This window comes from Diospyros lotus, chromosome 2 (assembly GCF_014633365.1).
Source record: "Diospyros lotus cultivar Yz01 chromosome 2, ASM1463336v1, whole genome shotgun sequence".
Classification (NCBI taxonomy): Eukaryota; Viridiplantae; Streptophyta; class Magnoliopsida; order Ericales; family Ebenaceae; genus Diospyros; species Diospyros lotus.
Window position 1 is genome coordinate 16,172,050 of NC_068339.1, and position 24,104 is coordinate 16,196,153.

A 24,104-nucleotide genomic window follows, 5' to 3' on the forward strand; every position below is an offset into this window, starting at 1 on the left:
CATAATCTACATCGGAGTATCCTAGGATCTTAGCTTCTAATTCTTTCCCTGCTCCACCATAAACTAAACCAATACCTAATGATCCTCTTAGGTATTTAAACATCCACTTGACAGCACTCCAATGAGCCTTCCCTGGGTTTGCCATAAACCTGCTAACTACACTCATGGCATGGGCAAGATTTGGCCGAGTACAGACCATGCTGTACATCAAGCTTCCTACTGCACTAGAGTATGGGACATTCCTCATTTTTGCCTTATCATCCTCATTTATAGGAGATTGACTTGTTGAGAGTTTAAAGTGCTGAGCAAACGGAGTGCTGACAGCCTTTGTTTCAGCCATACCAAACATTTGAATTAATTTTCTTAAGTAATTCTCTTGCGATAGACCTAGGGTTCTTACCTTTCTATCCCTCTTAATTTCAATTCCCAATATCTTTCTTGCTTCTCCTAGATCTTTCATTTCAAATGCTGATTTTAATTCTAGTTTAATTGCTGGATTTCTTCCCTTGATTGACTTGCAATCAACATATCATCAACAGATAATAAAAGATACAAGAATATGCTGTTAGATATTTTTTTAAAATATACACAACAATCATATGAACTTCTTACAAACCCATGATCAATCATAAAAGTATCAAATCTTTTATACCATTGGCGTGGGGATTGTTTAAGCCCATATAGGGATTTCCTAAGAAGGCATACTTGCTCTATTTTCCCTTTAGATTTGAACCCCTTTGGCTGCTCCATGAGAATCTTTTCATCTAATTCTCCATGTAAGAAAGCAGTAGTAACATCCATTTGATCTAAACACAAATCCATGTGAGCAGTTATGGCTAGAAGCATTCTTATTGAGGTGTGCCTTACAACAGGGGAAAATACCTCATTATAATCAACTCCCTCAACCTGAGCAAATCCTCTTGCAACCAGCCTAGCTTTATATCTAGGTTTAGACTCACTCCCAGCTCCTTCCTTTATTTTATAAAGCCATTTACAACCCACTATTCTCTGCTTCTTAGGTCTATCAACTAAGGTCCAGGTTTGATTTTTCCTTAGAGAGTTTATTTCTGATTCCATAGCCTCAATCCACTTACTTGAGTCCTTAGAGGCTATTGCTTCTTCATAAGATTGAGGTTCATCACCTGCAACCTCGGATGCACTCGTAAGTGCATATGAAACCAGATCTGCAAAGCCATATCTCTTAGGGGGTTTGGATTGTCTTTTCTACCTATCCCTAGCAACATTATACCTATGCTGGTCAGGCTCATCTTTTGCATCTGAACCCTCTTTTCTTTCTCCATGAGGGTCAAAATCTTGGTTAGCTATGGGTTCTTCTAGATCTATCTGATGTTCCAAGTCTTGGCTTTGCGAGCCAGATGATTCTGCACTGGGAGAATCTTTATGCCATCCTATTTCTACATTCTCTATTGTAGATGATGGCTTATTTCTACCATTATCATGCAGACCCTTAGCTACAGAATTCTCATCAAAGATGACATCCCTAGTAACTAAGATCTTTTGGTTTTCAGGTTTTAGACTCCATAGTTTGTACCCTTTTACCCCAGTTGGATATCCTATAAAAATGCATTTTTAAGCCCTAGGTTCCAGCTTTCCTTGTTTTACATGGGCATATGCTATGCACCCAAATACCCTTAGGTGTTTTAGGCTAGGTTTGTGACCTATCCATTTTTTATAAGGAGTTTTAAATTCTATGGCAGCTGAAGAGGATCTATTTAACAGTTAACACATAGGCTGCAGTATTCACTGCTTCTCCCCAAAATGCCTTTGAGAGGTTTGCATGAAACTACACCTAACTCTCTCTAAGAGAGTCCTATTCATCCTCTCGGCAAGCCCATTTTGCCTAGGGTTTCCTAGAGCAGTCAAATGCCTAACTATCCCACTTCCTTTACATAGATCTGTAAACTCCTTGTTGCAGAATTCAAGACCATTGTCAGTCCTAATGGTCTTTATCTTCCTTCCCTTTTGATTTTCTATTATGGTTTTCTATGTTTTAAATGCCTCAAAAGTATGCTCTTTTGTTTTTAAAACATAAATCCATACCATCCTAGAAAAATCATCTATTATGGACAAAAAATACCTAGCTCCACCATAAGTAACAGTTTGGGCTGGCCCCCATAAGTCGCTATGGATGTAATCTAGAGGACCCTTAGAAGAGTGAATAGCAGTTTTATTGAATTTTACTTTAATGGTCTTTCCATAGATACATGATTCACACTTATCTAATACTGCCACTTGGTTTCCTTTTAAAATCCCTTGGTTTGCTAATTCTTTAAGGCCAAGCTCACTAATGTGAGCCATCCTAAGGTGCCATAATCTTGAGATTGTGACATCCTTATTGTTAGCCACTGCTGCATCCCCTTCTAAAGTAGAAGCTTGCAGAATATAAATTCCATTTTGCTGGTTTGCCTTCATCCATGCTAGGGATCTTCGAAATACCTTAAGAATTTCTCCCTCTCCTTTAAAACTATGGCCAGATTTAGTTAAAGCTCCTAAAGAGATTAAATTCCTTTTTAACTCTAGGATATATCTTACCCCTTGAAGAGTCCAGTAGGTATTGTTAGGCCTAACATCTCCTACACGTAGGACCTTACACTCATGATCATTTCCAAGAAGGACCTTACCCCCATCAACTTCGTGGTAATTTTCAAAACCAGTGTCTATTGGGTGTCATGTGGAAGGAACAACCTAAATCTAGAATCCACATATCTTTCACTGAGTTCTGAGATACAGTTAATGCATCAGAACTATCATACCCAAATTCACACACTGAAACTCCACCATCCGAGGCGTTTTTATCCTTGAACTCTTTCTTCCTTTTTGGACAATCTCTCTTAAAATGCCCTTCTTCTTGACAGTGATAACACTTAACTGACCCCTCCCATTTCTTGACTTAGATCTAGATTTATTTTTCCCTTTGGAATCCTTTTTTGTACCCTTAGATCTTGCAGTCAGAACATCTCCACTGGAGGATCTTTCTTCTTGGTTATGCCTCAAGTCTTTTGAATTTAGGGCTCCTATTACATCTTCTAAAGACAACTTATCTCTGCCATGCTGCAGAATATCAACAAAATGCTCATATGCCCTATCTTCATCATCATATTTGACATTGATGTTTTCTAGATCTAGGCATAGTTTATTAAATTCGTCTATGTGGTCTTGTAACTTTTGTTTTTCTTTCATCTTAAATGTAAAGAATTTAGTCTTTAGATATAACCTGCTAGACAAGGTTTTTGTTAAGTACAGATTGTCCAATCTTTTCCAGATTTCTAAGGCAGATGTCATTTTAGACACTTCCCTTAATACCTTATCTCCTAAGCTAAGGATTAAAGTATTAAAAGCCTTCACTTCTATGTCTGCTTTCTGTTCTGCTGAGAGGGTTTTAGCACTATCCCCTATCTTTTCTTTATCCCTTGGTTCCTCTCTTAACGCCTCCTTTAAACCTAGATTTTCGAGGAGGGCTTGCATCTTGATTTTCCATAAAGAAAAATCGTTTGTGCCATTGAATTTTTCAATATCATATCTTGATGCGGAACCGGACATCGCCATTCTTTTAAAGGTCTTTAAGACTGATCTAAGGGTTCTTGGATGAATCTTGAAAGAAATTATGAGGAATCCTAGGCTCTGATACCAAATTATTGAATCTAGGACTAGTTTCCTCACACAATAAACACTCTCACACCAAACCCTTACATGATACAGATAGAAATTAAAAGAGATGTAAAACAGAACACAATCACAAGCAGTAACAGTAAATGAACAAGAAGTCTTATCCTGGTTCGGGCAAGAAGTTGCCCTACATACAAATTGCCAGATGATGCCGACAGAATCCACTATCAAAGAAACAAGAATACAGCTCTTCCTCTCTAATCTCTTTCTCGCACACACTTAAGCTAATAATCAATAGCCTCTCTCTCAAGAATATAAGGACCGAGCATTAGCTCTCTCTCAATTCTCTAACTCCTATGTGCGAATACAACAAAAAGATTCTCTCTCTGTCAACAGAACCTATCCGCCTCTATTTATAGAAGATAAAGGCAGTTACAACTTAAGGACTGAAATGCAATACAAGGAAATACAAGGCTTACTCGGAAATAACCCCGTGAAGATATTTCTGTTATATTTTAAACACATAAAACATAAGAATAAAAACATTTCCTAAAAGACAAATCTGCCCTTTACTGAAACTACCAGCTAGACTAATACAAATTCTAACAATCACAAAGGCATTCAATCATTTGAGAACAAGTTGGATGCTTTGATGGATGGATTGGCTAAAAGGCTTGATGGCATCCTACAGATATTTTCCAAAATTTTGCAAATTAGCTTGCTGGTAGACTTTTCGCTGAAGGAGAATGCTAATCCAATTCTGGAAGGTAATGGTCCTAATTCTAGACCATCTAGATTGCCAATGTTAGAGATCAAAAACATTTGTGAGAGAGATAATTCAACAGATCAGATTGTTGATAGGAGGTTGGAATATAATTTCTCTAGTACTCCATATGTTCACAACAATGTGTTAGGATCGAAGGGTTTACTAGTGTAACACTGTAAACCATCGTTAGTGATCATTAAACATAAATGTCAACGCGGTTAAAAACCGTTTGACTGGATAATGGTTTGGTTCGGGGAAAAATCGGACACTGTTTCAATGGGTATGGTTTGGTTATGGTTTTCACTAAAACCAAACCAAAACCCGAACCGAATGGTGGGTAACCGAACCGAACCAAACCGAATATATATAATATAATGTATAATATGTATATATAATATATATTATATACAACCCCGCCCACCTGAGCCCAGTCCACCCGAGCCTAGCCCACCCCAGCCCAATTGCCTTGCTTGCAAACCCTTCTCCTTTTCTCTTCTCCTTCCTCTCTTGACCTCGCTCTCATTCTCTCTCACCCTCACTACCTCTCGCTCGTCCACGCGCCCTCGCCCTTGCTCTCTACATCTCTCTTGCTCTCGCTCGCCCTCGCTGGATCTCTCTTGCTCTCGCTAGGGCTTGGCCATTGCTCTCGCTAGGGCTTGGCCCTTGCTCTCGCTTGCCCTCGATCTGTCTCACCCTTTTTGCCTCCTTTCTCTTGCTCCTCCGCACGAGCTCGCCAGTCGCTCTCGCTCTCTGCATCTCTCTTGCTCTCACTCAACCTCGCTAGATCTCTCTTGCTCTCGCTAGAGCTCGACCCCTCTTGCTTTCGCTCGCCCTCGATCTCTCTCACTCTCGCTGTCTCTCGCTCTCTGCCTCATCTCTCTTCATATTAATTTATTTTTTATATTTATAATTTTGTTAGATGGAGTTGGCTCATTCATTTTAGATGGATATGCATCAATTTACGAAGAATATATTAATGTTGTTGATGAATGTATTAACTTTCGTAGCTAATTTTTTTTAGCTTAAATTACAATTTAATTATGCACATATTAATTTATTGATCTTAACAATTGTAGGTTTGGAAATGTGATTTTATATCCAATAAGTTTTGTAACTTTATGCAAGAATAAGGTAACTTTATTAGAATTTATTTTTGTTTGTTGTGAAATTATCAAAAAATTTTATGAATTCTAAAAAAACCATGGTTAAAACGAAACCGAACCGAAACTGAATGGTTTGGTTATGGTTTTAAACTTTTAAAACCAAATGGGTAATGGTTTGGTTTTGGTTTTAGTAATTTAAGTTTGGTTTGGTTATGGTTTTGGCAAAAATCGAAACCAAACCGAATCATTGCCAACCCTAAACATAATTCTAGGGGCAACAAAAAAAAAAAAAGTTATAATATTTTAGGGACCCAAACGTCATTTTTTCATAGTTTGGGGACCAAAATGAAAAGTTTAGATAGCCTAGATTTTAGCCCTACCATGACACAAATTTCTAAAATATTCTTGGGGATTCTTTGGATATGAATAAATTGATTTCACTAGATATGATATGATTTAAATCTTTCTAATTGATAAGAGATAAGGTAAGATTCTTTGATTTTGTGGATATGAATAAATTGATTTCTCTAGATATGATATGATTTAAATCTTTCTAATTGATAAAAGATAAGGTAAGATTATTTGATTTTATGGATATGAATAAATTGATTTCTCTAGATATGATATGATATGATTTAAATCTTTCTAATTGATAAGAGTTAAGGTAAGATTTTTTGATTTTATGGATATGAATAAATTGATTTATCTGGATATGATATGATTTAAATATTTCTAATTGATAAGATATAAGGTAAGATTTGAATTTATCTTATAGAAAAGAGATATGAATAAATTGATTTATCTAGATATGATATGATTTTAATCTTTCTAATTGATAAGAGATAACATAAGATTTTTTGATTTTATAGATATGAATAAATTGATTTATACAGTGTTCTAAAAGGCGCTGGGCGCTAGTCAGGCGCCAGATCAGGGCCTAGTGCCTAGGGGGCCTAGGTGGAACTTAGGAAAACTACTATTTTCAGCACATAAACCTACATTATTTTGTAACATTTGTTGTTTTCTTGCATTATTTTGTGCTTTCATTTAATAGTAAATCACACAAATTAAATTATATATTAACAATAATTTAACTCATAAAATATACTTTTCTTGACTTTTTTTCCCCACAAATTTCCTACCTTTTTGACCACTGCTTTGGTTTATTTGGTGTCTAGTCTCTCTCTCTCTCTATCTCTCCCCCCCCTCCTCCTAAATCTCTCGTCTCCCGGATGAGTTCCATTCTTCTCTACTCCCTTTGTTCAATGACTATTACTACAAGAGGTAAAGAGCCGCTGTCTCCTCTTCCGCTTCTCGAAGCAGCGACAGTGTTCTTGAGCTTCAGAGGTGAGGACACTTCGTCCACCATCTCTACATAGCTCTGACAAATCGTAGCGGCCAGGCCACGCGCGACCCAGGTAGGTAGGCACCTTCGTCCACCATCTCTACATGAACGCCTCATACAAATCGCAGCGGCCAGGCCGCGCGTGACCAGGTAGGTAGGTGGTCTATGCTGCGCCCGACCCAGGCGACTAGGTGCCGATTGGGCTGGATTAATCGGTCCGGTGCCTAGGGTGCCAATTAGGGCTCAATTGCGGCGGCCAAGGGCCGCCTAGCGTCTGGGCGGCACCTAGGCGGCCGCCTTGGCCGCATTTTAGAACACTGGATTTATATAGATATGATATGATTTAAATCTTTCTAATTGATAAGAGATAAGATAAGATTTGAATTTATCTTATGGAAAAGAGATATGAATAAATTGATTTCTCTAGATATGATATGATATGATTTAAGTTTTTCTAATTGATAAGAGATAAAGTAAGATTTGAATTTATCTTTTGGAAATAGGAGATATGAATAAATTGATTTCCCTAGATATGATATGATATGATTTAAATCTTTTTAATTAATAAGAGATAAGATAAGATTTGAATTTATCTTATGGAAAAGAGAATATTTGATTGGGATTCTTATCAAATAGGATTCTTGACTATAAATATGGCAATCCCCCTTCACAATTCTTCACTTCCCCTTTCCTTAGTTGGTCGACCCTCTCTCTTTCTTTTCTTTGTTTATTACTTTCTTACTACAAGCAAGACAACAAGGTGTGAAGGTTTTGATTAGGAGAAAACAATTAAAGATCTATTTTATTCCAATCAAGTAGAAGATAAGTGCATTATAAACTATCGTCGTGTTTAAATAAATTCATGAAATCAAGTATCATGGTACCTCATGTCATGTTTACAAGCAAGTTTCGAGACCGGAGTTTACTAGCTACGCACGAAGGTTTTTACCCCCACAAGTTGGTAGAATCTATCGTGTCTCTTTATATTGCAAGTTCAAGTTATATCATGTTTAAATACAATTAATAGTTTATTTGTGATTATTGAGATTTATCTCACCCGTTCTGTGTCCCCCCCCCCCAGGTGGTTATGAATAAGTAGGTTGGAGCATGGATGTGGCATGTGGTGGCATTTTCAAAGGGATTTCAAGAATTTAATTATAGTTTTTTTTTAGGATGTCTTTTAGATAAACCAATACAAGTTTTTTCCTTATTTTTGTTGAAATAAAGTTTTTTTTTTCAATAATAAATTCTAGATTTTATATGAATGCTATAAAGCATGTTTTGAAATTTTATTTAAGTTTATGAAAGTTTGATTCTCAGTTTAAGTTTTGGGCGTTACACCTAGGGCATAAATAGTAATTAGCCTATTTTACATTTCACTTGTATTTTTCTCTGGTTGTATTTTTTTGTTAGTTTGTTATTTTCTATAGAGTAGCTATATAAAGCTACTAAAGTTTGTTGGTAGGAAGGTTATGAATGATAATTGAATTTCAACTTTCCTCTCTCATCAATTCTCTCTCCAATTCCTTCCCGTTTCCCTTTGCCTTCTCTCTAATCTTCCCCTTCCTCTGTTATGTCTGTAACTCTTCCTCATTTTTGTCTATTATCTTCCCCATTTTTGTCCAATTCTTTCCCCAATCCTTATGTTCCTGGTCTAAATTACCTCAAATTATTTCGATTCCCAATCCAAACCCTAGGTTAAACCCTAGGTACATGACGATTTGGTATCAGAGCTATCGTTCCTTGGTTGTTAATGTCCGACGGCTCTCAACGGTTTCTCTGTTGATTAATTTCTTGCTGATCTAGGCTCTTGCTTCCAACGCTGTTGATTTATAACACAGTGAATTTCGAATCAACTTGAAGAAGTAGAGACTCGGAACTTGATTTGAGTATAGGGAACGGGTGATCCTTGGAAATCGATTTCAACGCATGGAGGTTGAGCGTCGGCTTATATTTGAGGCCCAAAAATGGAAGGCGAAGCAGACCAAAAGATTTTCGACCAAAGATTCCATTGCGATCAGACAATCAGAACAATCATTCCTTGGCTGTGAGTTTGGAAATTCAATAGTTGTTTTGATTTGATTTTGTAGAAATCAAAGCCAAATTCCAAGCAGAGCAAATCGATAATTGGAAGTAAATTCACATGGTAATTCTTGGTTACTGATAGGTGATTGTTTTCGATTTGTTTATGAAGGTATCAAAGACTGCTCTCTCAGCAACGACGAAACCGACGAACTTTAGCTGCTGCAATTGCGATTCAAGAAAGCGACCTCAGCCATTATTGGAACTGATTGAGCGGTGATTCAGGAGATTCCGATTAGAAGTCCAATGACTCATAATAGTGAATCAATGAAGAGAATTCCACTGGCAGTGATTCCAATTGAATTCTAGGTTGAGTAAGGGGAAACAAGATATTGATTTCGGCTTTGAAATTTGGTTAACTTTGTTCGAATTGGAAAGGCAAAGAAGAGAGGTTGGATTAGCCGAGTATTGGAGGCAAAATTAGAGCTGATCTAGGTTCGGTCACTGTAATCTAGTGCCCACACTTCTTGGTTCTGATTCTAACAACTCTCAACAGCTATTTCCCATGATTTTGGAAGGCATAATCAGAGTCGGCTGACTTGCGGCTATGATTCTAGTAATTTTAGCAGCCAGTCAAGGTTCGACTATTGATAGGTGATTGTTGTGAACAAGCGAGCCAGGAGGTGGTATCGAATCTATCGCCTAGCGGCTCCTTTCAATCAGGAATTGAGGGTCGTTGACTGTTGTGACGCAGATTCCTCCTACTCCTTGATTGTTAATGATCTAAGCTGTTTATTGCTATCAATTTAAGGCGAATTCTAAGACTGCATCAAACCAGAGTTGATTAGGCCACGGAAAGTATTAAATTCAAGATGTACAGAGCTCCTGTTCCTTGGCCTTCAACTTGTCTTGCTTGTGAGATTTTTGCCATGACTGATAGCGCATGTGTGAAACAATTGGAGTCTCAACTACAGTAGAAGAATGCTACAGTTTCAATTGGATACAACAAAAATAATGAGTTTAGCCAGAATCATGAGACATGGGAAAAGAAATTTGATAATAAGTTTAGTCAAATGCGCAAGGAAACAAATAGTGTGATACACGAAATGTGCCAAGAAACAGGTTGCGTGATATGCGGGCAGATGCAAGAGTTTTTCATAATGTTGTCTAAGGAGTATCAATTCAGTATTCTAGTTGAATTCTTCCATAAGTCGCGCAGAGATGCTTCAAATGATTATCGGATGTTCTAATCATCTCTCATCTCGGATGTTCTAACCAAGAGATGATTGATTCAGACAATCAATCATTAGGATTGAACGACCGTAACAGAGAGCTCTTGAAGAAGGACGTGGTTAAGGAAGCATTACAGCCTCAGGAGTTCCTTAAAATGCAGGAGTCTAAGGAGACATCAAGATTATGGGAAAATGATTCATTGCTTACCTTCGATTTTGAGCCAAAGTAGTATTTTGATTTAGGTAGCATTGACGGGGAGAATGATTGTAGCAACCAGTGTTCGAAAACTCGGCCTAGGCGGCGCCGAGGCGCTAGGCGGACACAGACCGCCGCGATTATGGCCTAATTGGTCCCCTTAGGCGTTGGCCCGGCTAATCGGTACCGAGCGGCGCCTAGTCGGCCAAGGCGGCCGCCTAACCGCGTGAACCGCCTAGTCGATTAGGGTTTTTGTTTCCCCTTACCTTGTCGATTTCCCCTTCTCTCTCTTGCACACCATCGCCGACTGTCTCTTGTCGAGTCGCCGCTTGCCCTTACTGTCAAAGCCTCTCTCGTCGCACGTCGCTGCCGTCTATTACGGAGTTGCCGTTGCCGCTTTTCATTTTTGTTAGCCTTTTCGTCTCACGCTGCCACCGCGGTCGCCGCCAACCTTCATTGCACTCTGCCTTTCCAGTTCTCTCTCTCGTCTTCCTCACCCTGCGGTAAGCAATAAGCAAGCAGCAAGCGCTTGCACTTGCTGCTTGCTGTTGCCTTGCCTTTTTTTTATTTTTGTTAGTTAATTTATTATTTATGTTAATATTTATTAATGTGTGAATTTGTTATTTAAATATTTATTATTGTTTTAAATATTTTAATATTTGTAACTTGTGAGCAAACAAGTTAAATGTTATTTATATTTTAATATTTGTTAATGTTATTTAATATTTATAACAACTTCTTGTTGCTGCATCTTGCTATTGTTGGTTCTTGGCAAACAACAATTTATTTTCTCAAGCTTAATTTCATTATTTCACTTGTTGCAACTTTAATTTACTTAAAAATAACATCAAAATGTTTAAAATAAATAAATAAATAAAAATTTCTAGGCCCTGCCTAGTCTCCGCCTAGGCGTTAGGCCCCAGTTGGGCGCCCGACTAACGCCTAGCGCGTTTTAGAACACTGGTAGCAACAGTGTTGACAACAATAACGGTAATTTCGGCAGCTCGATCTAGGATGTTTGGACACAAGAAGATTCAATGGAATAACCTGATTCCTTTGAAAGGGGAGTTGTTATTGAGGACGTTCTAGATTATATTCTCAGAAGTCCAGAACAAGAGATGATTGATGCAGTCAATCAAGTGACAAGAATGAAAGGAGGTAATAGAGTCGTTCTGGAGTTTGGGATAAAACACATCTAGATCTTTAGGATATGAAATTCATCCGATTTTTCTCAAAGAGATACAGGCTCAACTCAATCAATTTCTAAAACTAACAATGTCGAGATAAATTCTGCTGCAGTGATTGAGAAATTAGAAGAAGAAATAATACCTGAAGATGCACCTACTGAAAGGTTGCAAGAAAAAAATGAGAGAGTACTTGATGAAGTGACAGAGGGAGCCAAGACCAACACGTTACCCCTAGTGACTAGTTCATGGATTGAAGGATTGGCTAGTGTTCAAGATCGGAATTATGGGAGGAACGAAATTGATATTGGAGTTCTTAAGGATATTGTTCCATTGCCTTTGATTTCAGATAAGGTTGTGGATTCCTTAGCTTTGGTTAAAGCTGGCAATGAGAAAGTGAAGAGAGTACTAACTAGAGGATATCTTACTGCCAACATGAAAGATTCTAACCCTGAACAGTATGATGGTGTCGCTGTCATTTCAGAAGGTGCAAGCCAGATTGTAGAAGGTGCGAACTGATTTTAGATGCTGGTTGTAATAGAGTTAACAGAAGTAGGTGTTTCAAGAGAGCAGGGCACGCTCATTGAAAAGAGAGATGTTGATTTCTCTCTCAATCATAAGAGGGAGACAAGAAGAGAGTTGGGCACCATACTTCTTCCACATGATAGGATTGGGAATATAAGAATTTTGATTGCTCAACCTTTAGAATTACAATTAATCATGAAATGTCCTAGTGGCAGCTTTGGAAAGTCTCTTGAGAGTTATGATCTTAATAGGAATTTTCTCAGTAAAGAATAGGTTCAAAGTTGTAAGGAATTTTGGGGACAATTGGTAGTTGGGGGAAAGCTAAGGGAGATAGCCGAAGAAGTCAAAAGTTCTGCTATGGAGAACAAAGCTATTGCTGTTTTGTTTGTTCTCAATCCAGCTGGCCAATTAGGATTTTTGTCTACTGTAATGAAGGATGGAGTGATGACCAGAATTGATGTTGCAGCAACTCCTAGTTTTGCTGCTCTCAAAGAGTTTCTGCTAGCGTATCCAAAGCAAGTTTACATTACTCAATCATTGCATCTGCAGGTTATTGCAGATATTTTTGTAGTAGAGAATGGTCGTTGGTTTGTCAGGAATACATTAACTACAACTATGGATGTTTGTCTGCCATTCTTACTTGTATTAGATGGTGATGAACTATTAAAAGAAGTCACGGGCATAGTTAGTCATTCTTCTGGACTCCAAACAGACATCAAAAGAGCAGTGATGGGGAAAATTGGTGTGAACAACAATGCAAGTTTCAATTGTTAACTGCGACAACTAGAAAGTGATTGCTTCTGGTTTTGTTTTAGCTGATGAGTCCAAGAGAGGTATTGACAATTTGTTATGCTTATGGAAGTTGTTCAAGATTGCGTCACCCAAGCTATGGAAGAGAAGGAAAAAGCATATTGGAAGTTGTGGAAGGTTGGCTTTTCTTGGGGATAAGAAATGTTTTAAGGCCGGGGGAAATGTCAGGACCCAAGGGTTTACTAGGGCTTAAATAGTAATTAGCCTATTTTACATTTTACTTGTATTTTCCCCTGGTTCTATTTTTCTGTTAATTTGTTATTTTATGTAGAGTTGCTATATAAAGCTACTAAAGTCTGTTGGTAGGGAGGTTATGAATGATAATTGAATTTTAGCTTTCCCCTCTCATCAATTCTCTCTCAAATTCCTCTTTTCTTTTTTTTGTAAATAAAAATGCATTAAACAAGAAAAAAAATACACAAAGCGTTTATAAGAAACAACAACGACATGCCTTGCAAACACGAAAACTACACAAACCAAAAGACATAGCAAACTAGGAAATAATGGGGGCAGCAATGCTACAACATAAAAGCCTCAAACAGGTGTGGCAAAAAGAAACAGAGAAAAACAGAGTTGCCCTATGGGTACCCTTCACATGTAGAGCCCCAACTAACAAAAATAACCTTGGCCTCTGAAACCATCATAGAATTCCTGAACAAACCCGCGTTCGCACAGGGACAACAGGAGGCAACAAGAGGAAGAATATGATTCGAGGGATAGCCCAATCGAAGAACCTACCAAGAAAACAAACTCCCGTACCACATGATTACTAGCATCTAAAGAAACATCATGGCAGAGAAGGAAGAAAAGACTAAAGCAAGCAAGAAGGCAGGAGGCGCCAAAAATGGACAAAAGCTATACCCTGCAAAGTATGAGGGAAGCGCATTGAAGCTAACTGGGACCAAATTGAGGTTTGGATCTGGGAAGCTAGCTGAAAAGGAGAGCGTCATTGTCACGAAAGCAGCTGGTATTGTGTTCTTACTAGATGAAATAGACAACTGCTTGAAGTGTAAGCCTCGTTGCCACTATCTACAGGTATTTGCCATGCCATCTATGAGAGGCCACGAAAATCCCACGGGACTAGTTACGCCAAGACGAGGCAAACTTCACCTGACATCTAAGAAGAGAAATAACTTGCCAAGAAAAGGAACCAAGCAAAGAACACATGGTTGTGGCTCTCAAAAGTGGTCCTGTAAAGGTAACACCTGTTAGGAAAAAGAAAATAAAGATTGAGATGGTCAAGAGTGGACAAACGCTCCTTAATAGCAAGCCAAAGGATAAAAGCATAGGAGGGGACTCTTGACCCATGCCAAACAAGATGTTACCAAGGGACCTTATTATGCAAGGCCCTCAGCGCAGAGTGCACTGAGAAGGCACCATTAGCGGCTGGGAGCCACCGGGGCGATCAAGGGAAGATATGCGCGGAGGGCCTAACATCGAAGAAAGGAGCTGAAGAGCCTGAGGGGGGCCTAACTCAAGCCAACACCAGGCGCCTTGCACAATAATGTCTGCCACTCTAGCAATGGAAGGAAGGGATAACTGACGAGGAAGGGAGCGAGAAAAATAATCAACAAGCACCCCCAAGAGATGTTGGTGATCGTGCCATAGAAAGATCCTACGACCATCCCTAATAAATCACCCAAAGAATCGACGAATCTTACCCCTAAGTTGGAGAAGCTTGCGCTAGTACCAAGGGCCATCATAAGGGATCGAAAGGAACTAGAAGCACGACTCCCTAATGCAACACGAATGAATCCACTGAATCTATAAGGAGTTAGGAGAAGCTTGCATGAGATGCCAAATGAGCTTAGTAATCGGGGCTTGGTTCCATAGGAACATGGGACAAAGACCTAGACCACCTTCATCTTTAGGGCAACAGATGTCAAGCCAGGCTACTTTGGCTTTATGAGGGGATAATTCTGAGCCACTCCAAAGAAACGCACGAACGATCTGTTCAAGCTCTTTTAAGACTTTTTTAGGGAGAATAAAGATGGAGGCCCAGTAAACATGGATAGTGGAGAGTACAAATTGGACTAATTGAAGTCTACCAACAATGATAAAAGGCGACCACACCAAGTACTTACTCGAGAACAAACTCTATCAAGAATGAGATGACAATCACTATGAGAGAGCTTCGTTGAGATCAAAGGGATGCCTAAGTATTGAATAGGTAGGGAACCCTAGCGGAAACTTGAGGCCATAACCAATTTCGCTCACAGATCCGAGGAAGAGCAACAAACAAAGCAATCGCTTTTAGAGGGGTTAGCATAAAGGCTTGGAAATATTGCAAAACGATCAAGGTAGCGCTTTAGAATTTGACAGACGTTCGATCCCCATGGGAGAAGAGTAAGAGGTTGTCAACAAACATAAGCATGGCTAAGCCCAAATTATCACACTTCTAGCAAAACTGAAAGTCATCCACATGAATGTGATACACTACAATACTATGGAGGACTTGCATGACCAGGACAAATAGATAAAGTGATAATGGGTCCCCTTGGCGAAGCCCTCGCTCGCCACAGAAGAAGCCATGAAGATGATTGTTGATCTTAACGGAGAACATGGGGGAAGTTACACAAGCACAAATCCAAGAAATGAAATGCAGGGGAGAATTCATTAGGCGAAGAACCAAAAGCAAAAAATCCCAATTCATAGAGTCATAGGCTTTGTTAAGATCAACTTTTAAGGCACAATGAGGAGGGCCACACATGAGGTGGTAATGATAGAGTTCCTAGGCTAACATAATATTATCCCCAATGGAGCGGCTCGGCACAAAAGTTGTTTGAGCCCCATCCACAAGCTGAGGCAGGTCCCTCTCGTTTCCCTATGCCTTCTCTCTAATCTCCCCCTTCCTCTGTTCTGTTTGCAACTCTCCCTCATTTCTGTCTATTATCTTCCCCATTTTTGTCCAATTCTTTCCCCAATCCTTCTGTTCCTGGTCCGAATTTCCTTAGATTATTTCGATTTCCAATCCAAACCCTAGGCTAAACCCTAGGTACATGACATAATGTCCCTATGAAAAAATTAGAAATTCCTCTTATTGATGGCAAAAACCCTAGGCAATGGATAAGGGGATGCCAAAAGTTCTTTCACTTTTGTAATATACCAGAATTCCAGAAAGTCAATCTGGCTTCAACCTACTTGAATGATGCAGTTCATGTATGGTATCAAGGGTGGGTGAGGCTTAGAGAAGAATGTGTTTGGTAGGACTTTGTGGAAAAATTTTGCGAGAGATTTGGGGACAAGAAAATAACTGATGTTATAGAAGAATTCAATAAGTTGAGACAGGTTGGAACGGTTTTGAAATATCAAATCAAGTTTGAAGAACTTAAATCACTAATGATTATTACCAACCCCTCTCTTTCTGAAGCATATTTTGTTTCGAGTTTTGTAAGCGGCCTTAGTGAAGAACTTAGGCCAATAGTGAAGATGTTGCAACCTGCAACATTTAAACAGGCAGCAGAGAAGGCAAAACTGCAGGAATTGATGGAAGAGGCCATATTCAAGAAGTATCTATAGGAACCAAGTTTTCCTTATTCAAGTACTCGTTCTATGGTTCCATTTGCACCCGGATAACAACACTTGGGAATATTTGCCGAATCTCCTACCTCAATTTTCTCGAGTTGCTCAGTTTCTTTGATTTTCTTGAGGAAAAGAAAATTTTGAAGGGAAGGAAAATGTCAAGACCTTGGGTGTATTGGGCTTATATGAGAGCTGATTGTAGCAGATTAATTGAGTGGTTAGCAGCTGTTATTTCTGTTATTTCAGTTGATTAGTTGCAGGCCAGTTGTACATTTTCAGTTACAACATGTAACTGAAAAATTGAATATAGAGTAGCTATATAAAGCTACTCAAGACTGTATTGTTGTTGTTGAGAAATAGGGAAACTGAATTCTTCTCTCTCTTCAATTCTCTCCCTAATTTCTTTCTGTTTTCCTCCCCCTTCTCTCTTTCTCTTTCATTCTCATTTCTGTCCTTAAACAAACCCTAGGTCGGGACTGGATCCTGACATGAGGTATAGATACTTGGGTAACCTTGAGATGCCTCATGATCCTAATGGTATTGAGGATGAACTAGTAGATGAATATCATTTAAATAATGCTTTAAGTTAGCAAGGTTGCTGCCTATGCATGTTTGTTCTTGGGATTCAATTCAGCAGGTGTCTCAGTGAGATTTAGTGTGGTTATAATCTGGTGATATGTCACTTGAAGATATGAATAATCTCTTTGAAGGTGCAAATTGGCCAATTCAAGGGCTAATACATGAATAGGTGAGAATTGCAAACTGAAGAAGCTTTGTTCATTTGCAAATCTCAGCAGCAGACTAAAAGTAGAGAAGAGAAGAAAAAGTGAGGGAAAACGAGAGAAATTAGAGAGAAAGAAAGAGGTGGCCTTGGCTAGCTTGAAAATAACAGAGAGTAAAAGAAAGAAAGAAACAAAGAAATAAAGAAAGGAGAAGAAGAGGAAGCTTGGCTAGTTCAAAACCCAGAAGGAAAGAAGTTAGCCCGAGTCTTCTTTGAACTACACGAGTTTAGGGTTCATTGTCAATTTTAAAGTGAATGAAATTAGCATGATTGAATTCAGTTGTAATGCTTCATGTTAACATGGTTTAAAGCTTAACTGCAAGGTAGGTCCTTGGCGATGCCTAGAGCTCACCATGTGAAGATGAATGGTTAATTTAATTAGTGGAAATCAGGATATGAAAATTGTTGAAAATCATGCTCATGGCACAAGTTGTGCATTCATGGAATGTTTTCTAACCCTTACTGAGTAGCAATACTCATTGGTACATATTCAACATGACAGTACTAGCTTCCTAACCAATTGAATTACGTATGTAACAGCTTGTTACAAACAATGTATGACACTGTTAAGCAAATGTATAAAGGCAATATATCAGCTATGACAGCAATTAACCTTCATTCCCTGTCCAAATACCTCTGAGGCATTTTCCTTGCCCTGGGATACCTTCGGCCTACTTTCCCCTCTGCTGTAACGGGCATCCCTGTGAATCTATTTGAATATTCTGATAATTTATTAGCATATTAATTGCCATCCATTCTGACTTATGACTTCTAAAATTATATTTCCAATCCAGAAGGTAATAGCATTTTGTTTTGTATAGAACCGGTCTGCTGAACTGATTGCAAAGTTTTTGGACGAGAAGCTTCGTGCTGGAAATAAGGGTACATCTGAAGAGGAATTGGAGGGTACACTTGATAGAGTATTGGTTTTATTCAGGTTTATACAGGTAATTGATCTGTTTGCTATAGTCTTGCTTTAAATTTGCAGTGCTATTGCTGGTATTGCTAATTATGCTGTTTGAGGATTGTACTCAAGAGTTTGTTTGCTATTGTTTTAGCACAACAATTTTGATATGGTCATTGCCTTGTGCACAATGCCTAAATGTTTCTTCTTGGTATCTTACAATTAGAGGGTGGATGTGCGGGTTTGAACATTGTTATTCATCACATAATGAAGAATAGAAATATAGCTAGCAATATCGCTTATTTTATCTCTTGTTAATCAGGGTAAAGATGTTTTTGAAGCATTCTATAAGAAGGATCTTGCAAAAAGGTTACTGTTGGGAAAGAGTGCTTCCATTGATGCAGAGAAGTCCATGATTTCTAAGGTAAACATTGCTTATGTCCCTGTATAATTTTCGAGTATTATGCATCTGTTAATCATGTTTATGCGAGTGAGTGTTCTTAATGCTAAAATTTAGAAATAAGGAAAACAACTAAATGGATGTGATATTAGAGAGGATAACATAAGGATTTATGTGGTTCAGTGTTTAGAAGGCCTCTCTCCACGTGAGGTCAACAGTACTAGTTCATTTAGCTCAAATTAAATGTAGATTACACACTTAATATAAATAATTCCAGAGATAAAGATAACACTGTCACACATCTCTTATATCCATCCTGTATATTTATATGTTAATTTGACTTCAAATTCTATAGTTCATTCATGTGTTCATCATACTAAGAAGCTCCTTCTTTGTTACAGTTGAAGACTGAGTGTGGCAGCCAGTTCACCAATAAACTTGAAGGAATGTTCAAGGTTTGTATCTTGTATAATAAGAGCCCTGTTTGATATCCCAAATTTAGAGACGGAAAGAGAGTTGAATATATCTTGAAAAAAGAAACTGTAATTGAAAAAGAGCGACTTCTTTGTTTACAAGCATTGCACATACTTCTGATGAGCAGTTTCCTCCCACCCAAGTGAAAAGGGGTTAGGAAGGTGTAGTTCTGGCAACATTACTTAGGTGACTTTGTCCTTGCTAGGCTAGTGGAAGACCTGGATGAGCCAGGGTTATGCACCTAATCCCAGACAAGGATGCAAGTGGACCTTTCGTTGAGCAGATTGCAAATAGCTCACGCCCAAACGATTTTTCATAATTTGTCTAGAGTTCATGTTTTGGATTCGACTAAGTTTTACGTTGGCGTAACCCTTCATAGCGACGCGCTACACTGCCCCCGTGTAGTGACAAGTGAGCTAGGGCCGCTGTATCGGCGCCCGAATGTAGTGATAAATGAGCAAGGGTTCCCGCATTTGCTTGGACGGATGTGGGTAAAGAAGCTAGTCCAAAATCAAAATCAAAATCAAAACCAAAATCAAAATTAAAACCAAAACCAAAACCAAAATCAAAAACAAAATCAAATTCAAAGTCGAGGCCAAAAACAAAATCAAATCCAAAGTCAAGGCCAAAAACAAAATCATAGATTAAGGATTGGGTCATGGAACATAGGAACATTAACAGGCAAAGCTATGGAAGTGGTGGATGTGATGATTAGGAGAAAAATTAATATTATGTACCTTCAAGAGACGAGATGGGCAGGGAAAAAAGCAAAAACTTTATCAGAAGCTGGATATAAAATATGGTACATAGGAATTGATCGAGCGAAAAATGGAGTGGGGATTATTATGGATAAAAGCTTAATAGATGAGGTAGTGGATGTAAAGAGAATAGGGGATAGGATTATTATGGTGAAGATTAGTTTAGGAAGAATGACTATGAATATCTTTAGTATATATGCACCACAAGTGGGGTTAGGTGATGAGATAAAAGCAAAATTCTGGGAGGACCTAGAGGGACTCATACAAATGATACCAAGAGGAGAGAAAGTGATTATAGGAGGTGACTTAAATGGGCACGTGGGTAGAGACGGAAACGGATATAGAGAGGTACACGGAAGGTATGGATTCGGGGAAATTAATAATGAGGGTAAATCTATCCTAGATTTTGCTATGGCATATGGGCTCATTATAACCAATACTAGGTTCAAAAAACGGGACGAACACTTAATCACATATAAAAATATCACCTCAAGCACCCAAATAGATTACTTCCTCATGAGACAAGAGGATCGGTTATGTTGTATGAATTGTAAGGTGATACCGGGAGAGTGTTTGACTACTCAACATAGAGTTCTAGTACTTGACGTCCAAGTAAGAAATTGGAAGAGAAAAAATCACATAGAACAAAATCCAAGAATCAGGTGGTGGAATTTAAAAGGGGAGAAACAACTAATCTTCAAAGAAAAATTAAGGGGTAGAAGAGAATGAAATGGAGAAAGACAAACAAACCAAATGTGGAAAGAAATGGCTAATGCCTTGAGAAACACAGCAAAGGTAGTGCTTGGAGAGACAAATGGTAGAGCCCCTAACCTTAAGGAGTCTTGGTGGTGGAATGAAGAGGTACAATTGAAAATTAAAAATAAGAAAACTTGCTATAAGGCGGTATATCAATGCAACAATGAAGAAAATCAAAAAAATTATAAAGAAGCAAAAAAGGCAGCAAAAAGAGCTGTTAGTGAAGCAAGGTTAAAAGCATATGAGAATCTATATAAACGACTTGATACAAAAGATGGAGAAAGGGATATATATAAATTAGCTAAAGCAAGAGAAAGAAAAACACGGGATTTAAATCAAGTGAAATGCATAAAAGATGACAATCAAAATGTTTTAGTAAATGAGGGAGCGATTAAGGAGAGATGGAAGGAGTATTTCACAAAATTATTCAATGATGGTGGTGACACAAGAGTTAGGTTGGGACATCTTAGTAACTCCGAAGGGAATGTGAGCTATACATTCTATCGACGCATAAGTTCAAATGAAATAAGGCAAGCATTGAAAAAGATGAAAAATCATAAAGCAGTGGGACCAGATAATATACCAATAGAAGCATGGAAATGCATGGGAGAAGAGGGCACCTCCTGGCTAACGCAACTATTTAACGCCATCCTTAAATCAAAAAAGATGCCAGATGAGTGGAGGAAGAGTACTTTGGTTCTCATATACAAGAACAAAGGAGATGTTCAAAACTGTGAAAATTATAGAGGAATTAAGTTAATGAGTCATACCATGAAACTCTGGGAGAGAGTAATAGAGCAGAGGCTTAGAAAGGAAACAAAGGTGTCAGAAAATCAGTTTGGTTTCATGCCTGGTAGGTCAACAATGGAAGCTATATATTTATTGAGGCGTTTAATGGAAAGGTATCGAGATCATCAGAAGGACCTACATATGGTGTTTATAGATCTAGAAAAGGCCTATGATAGGGTCCCTAGAGAAGTATTATGGAGGGTTTTAGAGAAGAAATGAGTCAAAATAGCCTATATACAAGCTCTCAAGGACATGTATCATGGTGTAGAGACAAGGGTCAGAACATGCGGAGGGGATATTGAACCATTTACAACTACAATAGGACTGCATCAAGGTTCTGCACTAAGCTCATACTTATTTGCCCTAGTAATGGATGAACTCACTAAAGATATTCAGATAGATGTGCCATGGTGTATGCTATTTGCAGACGACATAGTGTTGGTGGATGAAACAAAAGGAGTGAACACTAAGCTTGAGTTGTGGAGAAACAATTTAGAATCTAAGGGATTTAAATTAAGTAGAAAGAAAACAGAATATATGGAATGCAAATTTAGTAAAAATGCAAGAGTGGATGATGTTATAATAAAATTAGAAGACCAAATCTTACAAAGAAAAGACCATTTTCGATATTTGGGATCAGTGATTCAAAAAGATGGAGAAATCCACGAGGATGTCGCACATAGAATTAAGGCAGGTTGGCTAAAATGGAGAAATGCATTGGGGGTGTTATGTGATGGTAAAATCCCATTAAAATTGAAAGGAAAATTCTATAGGACAACTATAAGACCAGTCTTGTTGTATGGCTCAGAATGTTGGGCAGTCAAATACTAGCTTGAGCAAAAGACTAGTGTAGCGGAGATGAGGATGTTAAGATGGATGTGCGGACATACAAGAAAGGATAAAATTAAAAATGAAGTTATTCGTAATAAGGTAGGAGTAGTGCCAATCGAGGAGAAGATGAGAGAGACTAGACTAAGATGGTTTGGTCATGTGAGAAGGAGACTAACAGACTCTCCTGTGAGGAGAGTTGATGAAATAGAACAATTAGTCACAAAAAGAGGTAGAGGTAGACCCAAGAAGATTTTGGGAGAGACATTAAAATTTGATATGAAATATATGGATCTAAGTGAGGATATGACAAAAGACAGAAATACATGGAAGTCTAGAATTCATGTAGCCGACCCCACATAGTGGGATAAAGGCTGGATATGTTGTTGTTTAGCTTGAAAGGATAATTTCATTGAAATGACATCTGGAGCATGCATGTTTGCTTCAGGTCTGCAGCATGCACCATTTTGTGCAATACAAGTGTGGCAATAGTAACCCAGTTATCTGGTCTGCACTAATGGGGTTGAAGCATAATTTCATATCCCCCTTCTCTACCTCTCTCTCTCTCTCTCTTGCCACTTGAAGAGAGAAGAGGAATAATGGGCAGGGGGGGTGTTAAATCTAGGGCTTCATGTGTCAGTACTGGACAAAGTAAACAAATTTAGACTGGATTAAGTTGAAAATATAAATAAGTATCATCAGGTTTACCTGTATTGCATGAAAAAGTCAGCTAGAATAAGAAAAAATCGGACCCACTATGGGAAATTAGAACCTGGGAAACTTGTGCTGGGCAACTAGAAGTTGAATCTATAAGCCTTTATGAAAGTGTTATCAGATGGAATGGCAGGAAATTTAGCTTATTATTTTATCCTGGAACTGGACTTTGTGCCTTAATACATTTAAGTATATTGGATGGAAAGTTTCTTCACATGCTTCTTCTGAAGAACTAGCATTACACACTTTACCCACCCATTTTAACATCAAGGTTGAATCTTGATATTAGAAGTAACTTTGTTTTCATGGACAACTGCATTTATCATGGTGGCAGATAGGCTTCCACCAGGTTTAGTGAAGGGGCCAAAGAAAGTGGCTGAGCGCACTTATTGTAGGTCCATATTGCATTCAGTTCCAAAGGCAGGGACTGCCCAGGTAGATAACTACTCATTTAGTAAGAGATTTGTCTTTTCAAATAAGCTTTTGACATTGTTTCGACTGCAATGATGTTTTGCAATACTGAATGCTTGTGATAGTTCACAGCTTCCAATATATTTTGCAAATATTTCAAGCGGAGTATAGGTGAGTGATTACTACTACCCAATTATTGAGAAACAAGTAAAATCAGACCATGTTTTCTTTTTGATTTTTTATGTCACGGAGTGTCAAATCTTCTCAAGTCCTGATACCGAAATTCTTTATAGGGCTTGGTTGCATGCATAATAGTTCCTTGTGCCATAAATATATATATATATATATATGCACATACAATTTATACTTGGCTTAGCTCGGTTTTCAATTCCTGCAAATGATCGTATAGCAATTAGCAAGTTCATGACAACGCCTTTGCAATAATTAATGACAATTTCACAGGATGTTGAATTGTCAAAAGAGATAAATGAATCTTTCAAGCAATCATCCCAGGCAAGGACAAAACTCCCATCAGGCATTGAGATGAGTGTCCATGTTTTAACAACAGGGTAGGTTTCAAAATGGTTTCTATTTTTTGACACGTCCTCATCTTTTAGGCTATAGAAAGATCTAACTGTGGGCATGTTTGGCTGGGGTTGCAGGTACTGGCCAACATATCCACCTATGGATGTTCAACTTCCTCATGAACTGAATGTGTATCAGGTTTAGCATGAGTTGAACCTGTCAAAATTGCAATTCACTTTAGCAACTGTGCCAATTGTTTGTATGATTGCCTGAAATCTTTTGCTTGGTTTTGCAGGACATTTTCAAGGAGTTCTACTTGAGCAAGTATAGCGGGAGGCGCTTAATGTGGCAAAATTCATTAGGCCACTGTGTGTTAAAAACGGAATTCCCGAAAGGTAAAAAAGAACTGGCAGTTTCTCTATTTCAGGTTGG

The 24,104-nt window shown here is 38.3% G+C and overlaps 1 protein-coding gene across 1 annotated transcript in view; it reads left to right on the forward strand.

Moving 5' to 3' along the window:
• Nucleotides 1-24,104, forward strand: part of LOC127794971 (cullin-4-like) — a 38,929-nt gene that overhangs the window by 13,388 nt on the left and 1,437 nt on the right. Inside the window, exons 7-12 of the mRNA XM_052326322.1 lie at nt 17,935-18,060; nt 18,340-18,441; nt 18,819-18,872; nt 23,610-23,716; nt 23,810-23,870; nt 23,968-24,099. Coding sequence (XP_052182282.1) covers nt 17,935-18,060; nt 18,340-18,441; nt 18,819-18,872; nt 23,610-23,716; nt 23,810-23,870; nt 23,968-24,099 — 582 coding nt within the window. The remainder of the gene's footprint in view (nt 1-17,934; nt 18,061-18,339; nt 18,442-18,818; nt 18,873-23,609; nt 23,717-23,809; nt 23,871-23,967; nt 24,100-24,104) is intronic.